Raw genomic sequence first — 13142 nt, 5'->3', positions numbered from 1 at the left:
CCAGACACTGTGTTGAAAATGTGGCTCTTTCCTCCTTGCTGTGTTCCAGCTGGACTTTGGACCAAGTAAGGCTGCTGGTAAGCCCAGATCCAGTGCTCTGCTTGGAGGCAAATTTAGCATGAGGAGCATGAAAGTGCCTAACACTGGGTGGACCAATGGCACTACAGGACTGTACCCTGTGACTGACAGCTGCTCACAGAGCACTTCACTTTTGCAATGTTTCCTCAGCACTCCAGACCTCCAGCATGGGTCCAGCCAAGCCCAGGGACCAGGCAGAGGGGGCACTACATTCCTTCACCAGCGCCTGATGTGAGGAATGGAGAATCCAGGAGCATGTCTTTTTGGAGGGGGGTGGTGGGAGGCACTCTGCTGTGGAGCAGAGTCATTGGTGCCCTGAAAACAGTGGGGAATCTCTTTGGGTTTCTTTTCTTTTTCCTGCCTTGCACTGTCAGAAAACGGTTCACTGCAATCGTGTGCATGTGTGCAGTGAGACACTGGCACAGGCTGCCCAGAGAAGCTGTGGGTGTTCCATCCCTGGAAGTGTTCAAGGCCCGACTGGATGGGGCTTTGAGAACCTGGTCTAGTGGAAGGTGTCCTGCCCTTCAGGCAGGGGGGTTGGAACTTACCAATCTTTATGGCCCCTTCCAACCCAAACCATTCTATGATCCTATGAAAAACCTTCCCATGGTGAGACAGGTAGGCTAGGAAGGAAGAAGGTGACCCTAGTTAGGAGTGTGGTGAGCTGCGCCACCTCTCCATTGTTGTTAGTGGACACTCAGAATCCTTTGCTCTCCAATATTTGGGGAATCTGAGCTCTTGGGTTTCCCCTCAGGATAACCCATGACATCTTCCTATCCAAAGGTGTCCTCTAATGTTTGCAACATATCTGGCACATTGCAGAAAGCCATAAGAACAGCGTTCATTTTCCTTCTTTTCTTTTCTAATTTTTTGAGTTTTCCCCAGACCTTCAGTGGGCTATCACAGCCAACTGGCTTTTCTGAAATACTGCCAAGAAATCCATTCCTCTCTTCTAAAATTTTCAGCATTTTCCTTGAAGAACTCATCAAGAAAGTCGTTCTCATGCATATGCTGTTCTGTATCCACAGAAGAAAAAACCTCAGCTCACCCTCTTTAGTGCCATGACATTTAAATATGAAACTTAGCCACATTTAACTTTGGTGACTGCAGAGCAATCACAAATTTGGATACTTAACACTTGTACAGTCAGACTGCAGCAATCTTATTTAAGATTCACATATATATATATATTGTCATCATTGTATATTTTTCTTCAGTTTTTATAAGCTAAGAAAAAAAGCAGGCATTCTAGCTTAATTTTACAACACACCAGACATTCATGAAAGACTCACATGCTCACATGTTAGCCATGCTTTGCAAAAATCAAGATTCTCTTCATACCTTAAAATTGAAATGTTACAAAGTGATCCCCAGAGCCTTCATTTAGAGATTTAAATTACACTCAGTCTTTCAAGGTATAAAACTAAAAATATATGAGTAAGAACATCTTTTAAAATGTATGTGAGAAATGTCAAGCTAACATGTCTGAGGCTTCTATACAGAAACATAATGCTTAGTATATAACATATGACACCACATAATATCATACCATCTCCTAGTCTAACAGAAAAAAAAAATAATAAATTGTCACATGTATTTGTTTATTTTATAATACCTGTCCAAAACAATGTCCTTAAGAGGTTTGAAAAGGATGAATAGCTAGGTTTCTGAAAACATCACAATAGTGAGCACCAGACTCTAATTAGAAAAGGTAAGGACTGGCATTTCTTGACCTTTTACTAGGAGAGGTATTCACTGATAAATCTTGTGGTTACTGGAACTGACAGTTACTGAAATACAACCAGACTAACCCCAAAAGCTTCAGCCTTCAAAGATGGGTTAGTTTCTTAAGTTGTTTCAGTACATATATTGGATTATGGAAAATTGAAAATTAAAACTCCTATTCCCCAGACATGGACAGTTAGTTGTCTACTGTGACATTCCAAAGGAACATTTAAAAGGAAAAACAGAACATGAAACAGCTCTTTGAAAAATCTTGTTATCTCAGAATAAACACATTATAGATCTATTGATAAAACCAGCATCTACGTTAGTTAAAAAAAAAATAATTCTATCATTGTAAGGGAAACTTTTCCATTCATAATCCTAAAGAAAACATTAACAAAAATTAATGACAATACAAACCAATTAACATGGATTGTGCTTCTTACCCTGGTAACTTTTCACTAGTGTCATCTTGTTGTAATCTTCTGATAAAATGAATTCCTGAGGGAGGGAAAGAAAAAGCAAAAGAAAAAGAGCTTAGAGATGTAAAGTGTTTGAGACTGTTTACACTTGAATACTTTACCTAGGTAAGTTCTCCCTTCTTCACAACCACAGCCCTATCTATACTTTTAATAATTTTGAGAACCTAAAAATCTAAATTCTTTCACTTTTTACAGCTGCCTAAGACAACATGAATAGAATAAATAAAAAGGAACCATTAAAAAAGAAGTCAAAAAAGCTGACAGAAATGACTGGCTGTGAGCTGAGGTGCCACAAAATAAGGAACCTGACACCTGGCGAATACCTGCTGCTCAGGCCCACCTGGGCAGAAACCTGCATGTGTGCACAGCTCTGTGTGCCTACATGTACATTTGTGTACACACATGTATCCTTGTGTGCGCATACACTAACTACACCCCAATGTGAACATTCAGGAAATGCAATATAAATATGTAAGAGACCCTCCAAATTGCTCAGTCCAGACTAGGTACCAGCAATACGTGATGGGAATGGAATGCATTTCAGGTTTCTGTTGAAAAGCCTCTCAGTGCTTCAGACAAACAGAAACCCAAATTCTTCTGTGTCCAGGCAAGAGCACACCTATAGGGACAGGCTCTATTGTCTTGGTGTCATTGCTGTTCAATTTCCAGTATGGCTTTTGCATGGGGAAATGTTGATCATGGCAGCTAAGAGTCTGCATGGCAGCCTTGGCTCCTGGAGAAGTCTGAGGTGATTAAACCATGACCACCCATGTGTTCCTGCAGATTGTTTTGAAGAGGAGAGTTACTCAAAACTGGGGAAACAGAATGGCCACAACCAAACTCCTACAACATCTCTCTGAAGGAAACACCCAAGCAAAGGGTAGGGTTTGTGGCAGCACGAAATGAATTAGCTTTCAGAGAGCTGTCAGGTATCTATGTACATACATTGGATACTCAGAGAAACATAAAAAATGAAGGAGTGTAAAACCACATTATTTTAATAATTTATAGCAAACTACAAAGAAACTCCCTGTGCTAATCTGCCTAGAGGACAGAAGAAGTAAAACAACTCATTTAACCTGAAATAGGATGGAAAACTAAAATAAACATTACAAATGCAAGATAAGTGAATTTGATAAACATACAGTTGTGAAATGTTCTCGTGCATATGCCAAAAGCATTGGAGAACAGTGGACTTCAGAAGCCTACAGACTATGTTTAAGGGAAACCAAATGTTTAATGCAAAAGAGCAAAAGACATTCTAACCCCCAACAAGCCAGTGTTTCTCCCCAGTTTCCGAAACACAATTTAAAAATAAGTCACTCTGCATTTTCTGTTGGGTCACTGCAGGTAATCTGTCTGGCCTTCAGCACCAGAATTAACCAAACATCTACTGCTTGGCACCAAGGTGGAGAGGTTACAGTACTCATCTGTGGAACATCTGCACATCCCAGCTTCCAGAAAAACAACTGTGAGTGATTTGAGGCAGCTATGTACTCTGCTCTCTCTATGTTTCTGTTTATAAATTTGTTAAAAATATGTTCTCTTAAATTGCTCTACTACATCTTCCTTTCCTTAATCTGCTCCAGCTCCCGGTAGGGTTCCCTGGCAGCTGAGCACTACAGTGGGGAGCATTACTTAAACAGCAGTAACAAATAAATTAAGTCATCTGGATTTCTATACCAGGGTCACCTTACCTCTACAAACCATGGAAAGTTAAAAATCTGCTATACCTTTCCAGCTACTAACATGGGAACTTGTTTTTGTTGACCACAACCTGAAGAATACTACAACATTAAATGCTTCACTACAAAGCCTATTTGAAGCAGGACCCATTGCTAGAATCCTTTCTTCTATTGTTATCTAAAGAGAAATTGCTCTAATTGCTGCAACACGTGATGGGAAGATATGTCTGCCTTTCCCACCAATTTGGCTGTCCTTGTCTCTGACTGCAGTGGCACACAGACGCTGGTGACTTCAGGTGGGATGTAGAGAGTGGACTGCATTGTCACTTTTATTTGCATTTTTATCTTAACAAATTTGATGCAGCCATTCTGTTTTGTGATCCAAAGAGCTCCACAGTTTCAGTGGAAGACTGAAAAGGCTTTTGAATATCTCCATTCTAATATAATAAATCAAACATGTGTGGTTTGTAAGGTGCATCCAAGTATTGATCACCACTGTGTTCTTTAATATAAGCCACAGCTATGTACTATCAATACACTGCTCCATCCAAAATAAAAAACAAACATGGTACAAGATAAACACAATTTCAGTTAACCTAAATAATGGATTTTTTTTTCCTCAAGACTTCTTGCATATCATTGTCTTCTTGAAAGGATATGGTAATTTGTGATGCATTTTCTAATCTTTCTGCAGGTCTCCCCACTTCCCTTTACACTCCCGTGTTCTTCCACTGCACTTATTGCCCTCTCCCTCTTCAAGCCAAATGCATTAGTTGCGTCACTAGACAGGTATTTTAGCACAGGGCACCTTGCTCATGAAATTCATGCCCTATTGCACATACAATGTGTCATCTGCACTACAAAAACATCAACTACATCTCTTTAACATTGTACCAGCAGAGGCTGTTTTTTTATCCTTGCCTACGTAGATGTTTTGCTCCTCTCAGAGCTGCTGACGCTCAGTTCTCATTAGGCAGCTTCTGGCTCTTCTTAATGAGCTGGAAAAGCTGGGGTCACCTACACAGCTCAGTCACTGCTTGTTAACAGAACAGAGAAAGATTTCTGAGTCCTGTGTAAGCCCTTTTGCACAGGAGGGGTTGGGACACATCAGAGAACTCAGGATGGTAAAACCAAACACCCTCCTTGCAGGGATTAAAAACAACTTCTCTGGAAAGATTACACTTTATTCTTCAGAGGTGGTTTTGGAGCTACTTTATTACCTTTTTGTCATACTTAAAACATTAATGCTCAGGCTTGCCTGTTTCAGGCAAGCTTATTATTAAACAGTGACTTGGTACCATGTGTACTTCACAAAGTGCAAAGGAGAATTCTTAAAAACTGTCAAAATCTAGCTGTCCACTGGTGTACAAAGACTCCCAACTATTCCTTTGTGTATCACACCTCCCTCACACTGAAACACATACACCCACCACAAACTTCTCTTGAGCAAAAGACTTCTGTAAAACCTCATCCGAGAAATAGTATCAGCATCTTGTTTAAATAATTCAGAGTCCTTGGCCATGGGGCTGGGTGACAGGGTCCAGCAACTAAGGAAGATCCATGCCTTCCCAGAGCTTCAGGTATATGTCAATTGATGTACTGCAAAATGGAGAACTCTCCTTAAGGAACTGAATCCATTTCTGAGTAAATAATCTTTATTTATTAGTTATGTATTACCCATGCACAGGCTAGTTCCTGCCCTGGGGAATTTACAGTCTGCTCTTTGATAAACGATACCATTTTCATAACATCTATGAATCTCCCTATAGGCTTGACTCTATCCTGCTAACACAAGTGACTGACTGCACTCTCGGGTCTTCCAGGGAAGAACAAACCTGCTTCAGATATGGAAGACAATGAAAACCCATAAATCTTCTATCAGACACTACATCTATATCTATTGGGAAAAACCCCAAACCTCTATAAATAATGACAGCATTTTCACTTTATTTATCATATCATTTCATTTCATTTCTTGAGGTAAAAAATACTAAACTCCCCACAACAGAGCAGAGGGGAAGGTTGTACATCAACAGTTAGAGCCTGACTCAGTCTCAGGTATTCAAAATACTGTTAATACAAATGTCAAACTTGTAGACAGCTGCAAGATCAGATGAGGTGGAAGATGAATTTATCTTAAGTACCATCCCCAAGGAAGAATTCTGAAGGGGTTATTCTGGTGCCCTGTTGTCCTTGTGGCTCTGCTCAAATATATAACAGCTTCGTATAGACTTAGTCAAGGTCAGCAAAAAAAAGATGTATTTATTTCATCTTCAGCTACTGAAAAAATAAATCTCTCATTTCAACCTCCCCAGATATGAAGAGAGAAATTTATGCCATTTCATAATGGTTTCTAGAAAAAGCAACATGGGTGCATCCAAAGACAAATCATCTTTCCTTTACTGGCTGCAGAACCTAATGCTTAACTTTATCTATCTAGGAAATGAATTTTCATATGGATGAAATGAAGTAAGAAGTCTCATCTTATCAGTAGTCTCCTGTTTACTGCAAGTGGAACACCTTTCTTCTGTTTCTTGTGGTATCTTAAGAGCCCTGCAGCAATTAGAGTATGTTTTTTTCCACTTCTGAGCAAGGAATTCATGTCCAGTCTTTTGGCTTCCAAAAGGGATTTCAAGTAGTCCCTAAGATGTCATTCCTTCTCAAAAAAGGTTTGCAAAGTGTAAAAAAAGCAGATCGCAGAAAGTCTATTTTTTTTACAATAGGTTCCATCACTCTTGAAGCAAGATGCCAGACAATCTGTACTCAAGGTAAGGTTGTGCTGTGCTGCACAAATGTTTGTGCAGCCCTCATGCTGAGAAGTGACAAAAGGTTAAAAACAATCTCTTCCTCTTTGTAGGAGCAAAAGTTGCTGCCTTGTTTCACAAAAGAGGTGGCCATACAAGCTCACCTTAGGAGGCTTCACTGGAACTTCTTTCTGTGCCAAGAGCGTTGCTGCCCATCCTTCTCCAAATGCAGCGTACACATTCCCAAAGTGCCACGCTTATAACCAAAATCCGTACGGCTTACAAAAATTCCACACAGAATAAAAAAAGCCACTTCCAGTTCCTCATCTCCATTTACACCTGAAAGTACTTCCTTGCTTTGTAGAAAAAATCATTTGAGATTATGTGTCACTCTCATCACTATCAGCTCATAGCCCTTACAAGGAATCCTTTCTTTCTACCCAATGTGAAGGTGCAGAATAATTGTCAGGGTTTTACTGGTATAGTTGGATGGTTTTTTGTTTGGGTTTTTTTTTGGCCCTGCACCCAGCATACACAAGTGTGCTGGGAATTACAGAAGTGCTAATGTGGAGCAGCTGACTAATTCCCAAATATTTCAAGCTGCTCAAGCAAATTGCCTGTACTTTTCCCTTTGAGGAAATTAAAATAAGGGTACTAAGGTCACCCTGCTGCAGTAAATTCTGTTATTTTGTGGTCAGTGTGCCCTGCTTATGTATTCCTGTGCTAAACCAATCATCATAGCTGGGCCCAGGAAAGAAAATTTATCCTTTCCACTAGAGGGTGGTTGTAACCCACGTTCAAAAGCACCAGGGGATGTTTTCTACACCCAAATATTTCTGGGATTTGAAAATGGGGCTCCCCTTGCTCATCCATTCCCACCTGCACCACTTCTTGCAGCACATTACAGTTGTAGCTTCTCTTACAAGTAAGTCCTCGGTCTGTTACAGATGAAAACATTTCATCCTTTGTACAAATCTGTGGAGTGCGTTTTCCCCTACCACACAAGTGCTTGCAGCTACAGAGGACTAAATCAAGCAACACAGACAAGCACCTCCCCCTTCCTATATATTTGTATCCAGAAGACCGGGAGAAGAAAAACCCAGCTTAGCAACAAATAGAATCTGCCTTAGATGTGGCAATATAAACCTATAAATATCTTAAGTCACATGTAGGTTTATCACCTGCATATCTCATTTACCTTTTTTAGCTTCAGAATGGAAAATATTTGACCCCATTTACTCTTAAGGATCCTCTGACTCTTCAAAACAAAATGCCCCCAAGACAAAGGACGTATCTCTAATCATGCCAGAGTATTTAAATACCTTATTTACAGTTGCCTTCACATTCCTCAAAGGCCTGGTGAAAACAAAAGTGCCTAGCAGGATCGGCAAATTTCAGCTATTTCAGAGTGGGAAGGAGAGAATTTCAGAGGTGCAGAGAATTCTCTGGAATCTGTCCCATCTCCTAGACACAAAAGGAAAAATCTCCTACAGGCACACAAAAAGTCTCTGCTACTAGGCATTAATAGCTTTATAGGTCAAAACCTTCACATCTTTGATGGAGCTTACAGGCAACAACTAAAAGGGTCACATCCTCTTTCCCAAACACCATACTGGCTTTAGTGCAGACAGCTGCCCTTACATCAGCTTGAAAACACTCATTCAGTTAGAAAGCCCCTAAGGCAAGATAACAGCAGAAAAATCTGAAGTGATGGTAAAGTGATCTTAAACTGAAAGAGGAATCTATTGATGAGGCGTAGGTGAAAAATATTTCTGACCCATGATTCTTCCACTCTTCTAAAGTGATAGAGCTTTTTATTCATCATCCCACAAGAAAAATCCTATTAATAAGGTCAACTGCTACCCTCTATGATAGATCTAACAGACACACTCCTCTTTTAATATCCTACTTCCTTTCCACACATCTCTATCTCAGATGTTAATGAACCAAATCTCTCAGCAACCTCCCTGCCAATTAGAAGCAACCCCTCTGAAGGGAGAGGAAAACAAAATCTGAACTCTGAAGTTTGGAAAAGTAGATAGGGATGGAGCAGAAATCCACCTTCTGCCTCTAAGATGATTTTTCCTCCTCTTAATTGCTGCTTTCAGAAAACTTTGGTACCATGTAATTAACAAGTCACTTAAATTTAATAAAACAACAGCTGTTTTTCTGTGTTATTTTTTAAGAGATATGCAAATTAAGACAGATAGTTGACTTGCTTAATAAATACTGTAAATCCCACTCAAACTCTTTGTGGCAGCTGGAATAAGATTTTTAATAATCTAACATTTTCTGCACTACAGTTTTAGTTCCACTATCATTAAAAAGTCTGTCTCCCAAACACTACCAAAAATATTCTCACCACATCATCACACATATACTTCTCAAAAAGGAAGCATTTCAGCTAGAAATCTTTGGATGTACTTACTGAGATTGTACCATTGTCTAGACCTATGGACAGCCTTCTGGTTTCCGGGTTAAAAGACATGCATGAACATGGAGCTGAAAAAAATGAACATGTTGATGAAGTTAACAAAACTGAGATTCTCATTTTCTTGAAGTTCTGGAAAGCCAAAAATTAGCTAACATGCTTTATTATCCTGTGCAGAATTTTGAGCTTACCACTAGACAAGCATTAAAATAAAAGTGTTCTTGCAATTCATTCAACCATATCCTATTAGGGCATGGGAAAATAGCCATTTCTTGTTCCAGTTGCTTCTTTTTATTTTGTTTTATTTTTTTACTATTTATCTGTAAACAAGCCTTCCATATAAGAGCAATGGTGCTGTTCTGATATAAGAGATATTGGACATTTCAGTGTAAGTCAGACATTAATTAGCTAAATAATTTAGTTTTTTACATTTGCCTGAACTGCTGACAATAAAACAAAACACTACATTATGTCAGAGGCTTGCAGTAAGAAAATTCCCCAGTAGGAATCAACATATCAACTAACATTAAAGACTGAGTTAAACTGTCCCCTACTCCAATTCCATCACAGACAGCACTATGACAATATCACATACTATGGTCAAAATAAAAGTTTGTATCTAAAACCAGCCATTGCTTGATTACGTTGATATTACTCTAACAAAAATCCAGATTTATCCTGAAATTGCACACAAGATGGTCACAGTATGCTCCCTCAAAGATCTGGCAGGTTTGTATCAAGGGTAAAACCAGGTTTCCCCACAAGAATTCAAGAGCTATGCTTGGTTTAATTGAAAAATTGTGAAGTTACATTCAGAAAGCAGGAATTGCTTTTACTGCCCAACACAGCAGCATGCAGCTGGGAATCCTGCTGTCCCAACAGAAACCTTCAGGAATTATTTTTCAGAAGCAATTGCCAACTGCAGCTAGGATAACAATAAGAGTGCTTTATAAGCCATATTCTTCTGATAGAGTAAAATCAGATGCACTTTTAGTTCTGCTTTTTTCCCCCCTCTTAGTTTCTACTCTTTGTTGTGATTGCTCCCATGTTTGTGTCACTAACAAGCTTGGAGTCCTCTCTTTTTCAGTACTGTAATCAAGTATCTTCTCAATTTGTGTAATGTCTCTCTTAGGACTAAACAGCCCATAGCTTAGCAAATCTTTTAATCCTCGATAGTTTAATTGGCAGCAAAGCTATATGAAGAAGAAGAGTCAATGCTGACTCTTTAATAAAACTTGTTCCACCTTCAGTATTGACTCCTTATTGAAATGTTTCCTGAAGGACAAGTAACCATAAACAGAAAGCCCATCAGATCCACATCCAGGCAGGCACTTCAGTTTATTTCTTTCCTGGAAGGGCTGACTGAATTGAATCAATGAAAAGGCTTCAGCTGAAGGAAACTGACAGAAAGGAAACAATTAAATCAGGCCTTGTAACAGTGACAAAACTTCTCCTTCCTGTACCTCTCCCTGGAACAAACCGGAATCATCCCTTCCAAAGGTGGTGCATTACTATTATACTGAAGCTTCTATGCCTGTAGCAGAGTAAGAGTTGTAGAAAAAAATGGACAGAAACCTCTCCAATTCAAAACCTAATAAACATCAAATGAGTTTAAAAGCACTTAATGCCAGAAGAGGCATATTACACAGCACATTTTAAATGCTGGACAGTATCTCTAAAGGCAATGAGCAGCTCACAAAGAAGTCATCTCAGGTAAATTAATTATTTGAAGTATGCTTTTCCCAAACACTTCAGAAGCAAATGATGCAAGCAACTGCTTGACATGATCTGATTACAAAAGAAGTAACTTCTGAATTCCAGACCTGTGTGCACACAGTCACAGCAGTGTAAAGATACTTATTTTGCTATAATCATTTTCCCAAGGGAACTCTTGAGTAACATATGCACTTAGAAAAATCATTACGTCAGCATGAAAATTATGACCACACCAGCTACACTGATGTAGTCAGTTATGCCACTTGTAACAAGACTGCAGCAGCTTGCTCTAGTAAAATGAAGACAATATTCAGGTACTTAAGCACTTAGGCACATTAAAAAGAGGGGAAGAAAAAAAAGAAAACAAAAACCTTAAGCTTCTCAGATATTCAAGACCCTTTAAAAAAATAGCCAGGAAAAATAACAATAGCACTCTGAAGACTCTCTATGTCAGTACCTAGCTATGATTTGAATTTCAGACTGGAAAAAGATTGATCTGAATTACTATGGAGAACAAGCAGGATATTCCTGATGCAGAAGTCTGGCTGCATCCTTTGTCTTAAATACAGTGCAAATACACACAGTTTTTGCTTTTAGAAAATGAAATATGGAGGAAAATCCCAATTACATGCTCTCAAAAGTGTGTCACCTTTATAGAGACTGACAAAGTCAGAAGAGAAATACAGACTTTGTCCCTGCAGTTTCTGGGACCCCTTTCTGAAGTGCCTAAACATGACATAGTTTAAGACCAAAGGAGCATGTTTTGCATTGCAGTTTTTTACCCCTCTTCCTGTTCAAAGCTAAGTGTTAGTTATGAAAACCATCATAAGACAAGCAGTGTATTATCTGCCTCAAAGACTGGATACTCCATTGTCCCTCAGTACAATAAATCCTTTATTCCATTCCACATCTGTAATAGGGTTTTTTGGTTGCATTTGGGTCTTTTTGTGTGTTTTAGTTTTGTTGGTTTTTTTATTGGAAAAGTTTACTTGACTCTTGACCACAATTTCTTTACCTTTCATAAATTTGTGTCTGCTAAGTTCTTTTTTTCATCCTGTGCCCAAAGTGAGAAATCTAATCATGGTTACATGTGTCATCAAGAGTACACATCTAACCAGAGCTACATGTTCACAGAGGTCTGTTTTTAATCAGCTGGTGAGACAACGCTGGTGTGAAGGAAATGGATTAGCAAGGTTTCAATTAGAGCTATTTTCTTTCTCATAGGCTAGATGTGATGATCAAAAATATGGTCACTGTGTTGTCCAGAATTTTTTGACCACAGAATCACCCACAGGCAGGACATAAAACTTTCCCAATTAGGAGAAATCCTACCTCTATACTCAGAAGAGATCTATAATATTGAAGTTTTTTTACCATTAGATATTTAATGATTTTCCCATTCAGAATGCATTGATGACCCTTTTTGGGTGCAGAACTTGACCAAAGCACATCACTGAGTAAACCCAACTCCTCATCCTTCCCATTTCCCACAGGACCTAGTCTGCAAACTCAGTTATTAATGCTATCTGATATAAAATCATAAAATAGATTGGGTCACACATCATCACAGTCAGTCACAATCATGTTAATGGGGTATCTATAGGTAGGACTGCCACTCACAGCTTGCTAAGAAGCACAAAGGCACCATTGTGCCTACTACATTTTTACACAGAGAAACTCTCAGCAGTCATTGTTCTTCAAACAACAAAACCCAGTAGGAACCTAAAGCAGAACACCATCAAAAAAGTGTGATCAACACAGAAACAGACAAAACCATCATTTCCAGTCAAATGCAGAGTTGTGCAGATTCTGACTCAGAGCCCTTTCTATGACTTCCAAGCTTAAAGGCATGACTGATTGTAATTGCTTCAGCTGTTAATTATACCCGATGATTCTTGAAATTGTTGAATTAACACAATATAATTTCAGTATCTCATGCCTCAAAAGCTTACCAGCCTTCCAAGTGAAGGAGCACTGTCAAGTGGTCAAATTTATGAAGCTTTGAAATAGTACCCCCTTCAGTGGAACTGGATCTACTCCATCATTTCCACTGAAGCTGTTATTACTGGCAATAACACAGCTTTGCTATGACCAGAGGAGGACATAATGAGATTAAAAAATGCAAATGTATGCAAAAATACCACATGGAAAAAGAGAAGAATCAGTGCCAAATAGCTAGAAAGATCATTTCATAACAGTTTGGCTGGGAAAAGCAAACCTCATAGGACAGGAAGATGAGGGGTCCTCCTCTCTACCAAATTGTTTTCTTAAAGCAGGCAAA

The 13142-nt window shown here is 39.1% G+C and overlaps 1 protein-coding gene across 2 annotated transcripts in view; it reads right to left on the bottom strand.

Annotated features, from left to right (window-relative positions):
- WDFY2 (WD repeat and FYVE domain containing 2) overlaps positions 1-13142 on the bottom strand; it is a 59304-nt gene that overhangs the window by 14404 nt on the left and 31758 nt on the right. For both annotated transcript variants that reach the window (XR_015774629.1, XM_005516342.3), the window contains exons 3-4: positions 9143-9216; positions 2250-2304 (exon numbers count right to left, since the gene is read on the bottom strand). Coding sequence is in view for 1 of the 2 variants with exons in the window: in XM_005516342.3 (XP_005516399.1) it covers positions 2250-2304; positions 9143-9216 (129 nt within the window). In the remaining variant the exon portion in view is untranslated. The remainder of the gene's footprint in view (positions 1-2249; positions 2305-9142; positions 9217-13142) is intronic.

Source organism: Pseudopodoces humilis, chromosome 2 (genome assembly GCF_049639895.1).
Source record: "Pseudopodoces humilis isolate 2021_Gansu_Grassland_sample_001 chromosome 2, ASM4963989v1, whole genome shotgun sequence".
Taxonomy (NCBI): domain Eukaryota; kingdom Metazoa; phylum Chordata; class Aves; order Passeriformes; family Paridae; genus Pseudopodoces; species Pseudopodoces humilis.
Note: the sequence above shows the minus strand (reverse complement) of the source record. Positions and strands in the feature narration are given on the sequence as shown.